General features: G+C 39.0%; 1 protein-coding gene across 1 annotated transcript in view; it reads left to right on the top strand.

Moving 5' to 3' along the window:
* LOC113820440 (uncharacterized) overlaps nucleotides 1–2,500 on the top strand; it is a 6,828-nt gene that overhangs the window by 2,935 nt on the left and 1,393 nt on the right. Inside the window, exons 2-4 of the mRNA XM_070127583.1 lie at nucleotides 10–127; nucleotides 556–772; nucleotides 1,428–1,556. Of these exons, the coding sequence (XP_069983684.1) occupies nucleotides 41–127; nucleotides 556–772; nucleotides 1,428–1,556 (433 nt within the window). The 5' untranslated portion in view covers nucleotides 10–40. The remainder of the gene's footprint in view (nucleotides 1–9; nucleotides 128–555; nucleotides 773–1,427; nucleotides 1,557–2,500) is intronic.

Below are 2,500 nucleotides of genomic sequence, written 5' to 3'. Positions count from 1 at the left end.
ACTTCACAGCATACAGCAGCTTCTTGTTCTTCGTCCCAACATGCCGTCCAACGATCAGCGGAGTCCAGCTGTGAGAGTCCTGCTGTTCTGGACTCTCTCGTGGCTTTCTCAGAGCTCCGGCCAAGAGGTGAGGAAGGAAAATAAGACGATCACGTTTATTCACGAGATATTAAAGGAAATTTGAGGAGATTCGTGGCGTTAGGGTGATAGGTGTATACGGTAGGTGGTGGGGGTGGGGGGGGGGGTACTGTGATGATTAATGCGTAATGGTGTATAGAATTAGGTAATTATCGTATGATCTTATGTCAGGTAATGGATAGGAAATGCAATGCAAGGTAGTAATAACTCTAGAATAATGATAAATGGTAGAATTTTTTTGTAATGAATAATAAATAAATATTCTTGTAATGAATAATAGATAAATAAAGGTAATGAATAGAAGTTGCAATACAAGGTAGTAATAACTCTAGGATAATGATAAATGTTAGAAGTAAATAAAGATTCCTCTAAACCCAGCCCTAATCCAACCCCTCCCCCCCCTTCCCCCCCCCCCAGCTCTGCGCCTTCAACCAGTCGCTCCAGACCGGCGTTGCAATCGACTCGTTCGCGGATTTGCAAGCGATGGAGACCCAACTTTCCGCTTGTTGCTGGACCGCCCCCGATAGTTGCAAGAGAGCCGGGGGGTTCTGCGTTCCGGCTTGGGGGGGGCGGTTCTGCCCGGGGACCAACGATGTGCTCTGCGGCCGCTGTGGGTGTACGTGTTGCTTGCCGCGTAAGTATCTTCATACACACATGTACACACATACACATACACATACACATGCACATACATAAACACAAATACAATATATATATATATATATATATATATATATATATATATATATATATATATATATATATATATATATATATATATATATATATCTATATATATATATATGTTGCGGAAAGCAACACGTGCAACCACGTGTTGCTTGCCGCGTAAGTATCTTCAGACACATACACAAACACAAACACAAACACAAACACAAACACAAACACAAACACATACACAAACACATACACATACACATACACATACACATACACATACACACATACACACACACACACACACACACATGCGCAAATTTATAGGTGTACGTGTTGCTTGCGAAGTTAGTATCTTCATACACACACACACACACACACACAAAAAAAAAAAAACATGTTTGTTGATTTATTTATTTTTTTTTTTTTTTTAGGGATCCCTGATTTACCAAATTCCTTATGATCAGAATAACCCAGACCCCCCTCCTCCCCCCGCCGCCCTCCTCCCCCGCCCCCCATTTTCTTCCCTTACAATAATAACAAATATATAATGAAGAAAACTCCCCCTAACTTTACATTACTGAAACTTTGCTCTAACCCAAGACTCTCCATAGAGCCTTCTTGCACTGGGACTTGCGGGACTGCCCTGAGGAGAGGAGTCTGTCGTCCTTCTTGCACTGGGCTTGAGGAAAGTATCCCGGGACTCTGCTCGGGAGGAAACTGCAAGTGTTGTGCGAAGAAGGGTAAGTAGTGTGGGTGGAAGTGTCGTGGTGGGTGTGGGTGTGTTGTTTTGGTGTGAGTGAGTGAGTTTTTTTTTTGTTTTGTTTTTATTATTTCTGGTTCCTGTTTCGGATTCATTGTTTCTGTCTGTCTGTCTGTCTGTCTGTCTATCTCTCTCTCTCTCTCTCTCTCTCTCTCTCTCTCTCTCTCTCTCTTTCTCTCTCTATCTCTCTCTCTCTCTCTTTCTATCTCTCTCTCTCTCTCTCTCTCTCTCTCTCTCTCTCTCTCTCTCTCTCTCTCTCTCTCTCTCTCTCTCTCTCTCTCTCTCTCTCTCTCTCTCTCTATTTATCTTTCTAGCCAACTAAAGAAAAAAATACCTACAGCCATTTTTTTTTGTTCCTAACATTACTTTTACTTAAACATTTGATAACGTAACTTTTACTTAGATAAAAGGGCTTTATCAAGAAAAAATGACTTGAAAACCATGGAACGATTAACATTGACAATTAATAAGATAATGATAGGCATATGCACACAAACTGAGGCCCAAATCATTAATAACGAAATTGTATATTTAGTTTTATCATATTACAGTTGTCAGAATATGCATCATCACCATCATCATCACCTTCACCAATATGATTACCGTTATCATTCTAATTGTTACTAATATTATTATCATTATCGTTATCTATTTTCTCCTTAGCTCTTTTGGAATGATAACTAGTATTTCTATTTTTTTCCTTGGCAGTTTTGGGTACACCTATTATGATTGAGATAGATCTTGTTTATGATATTTTTTATTTTTCATTTTTATCATCATTTACCCTCCATGAATTATTAGTTATCATTATATTATCAGTTATCATCATCTTTCTCATCAGTTATCATCAGCTTTATCATCAGTTATCATTATCTTTTTCATCAGTTATCATCAGCTTTATCATCCGTTATCATCAGCTTTATC

Source organism: Penaeus vannamei, chromosome 11, assembly GCF_042767895.1.
Source record: "Penaeus vannamei isolate JL-2024 chromosome 11, ASM4276789v1, whole genome shotgun sequence".
Classification (NCBI taxonomy): Eukaryota; Metazoa; Arthropoda; class Malacostraca; order Decapoda; family Penaeidae; genus Penaeus; species Penaeus vannamei.
The sequence above is the reverse complement of the archived record's forward strand: the minus strand, read 5'-3'. Positions and strand labels throughout refer to the sequence as shown.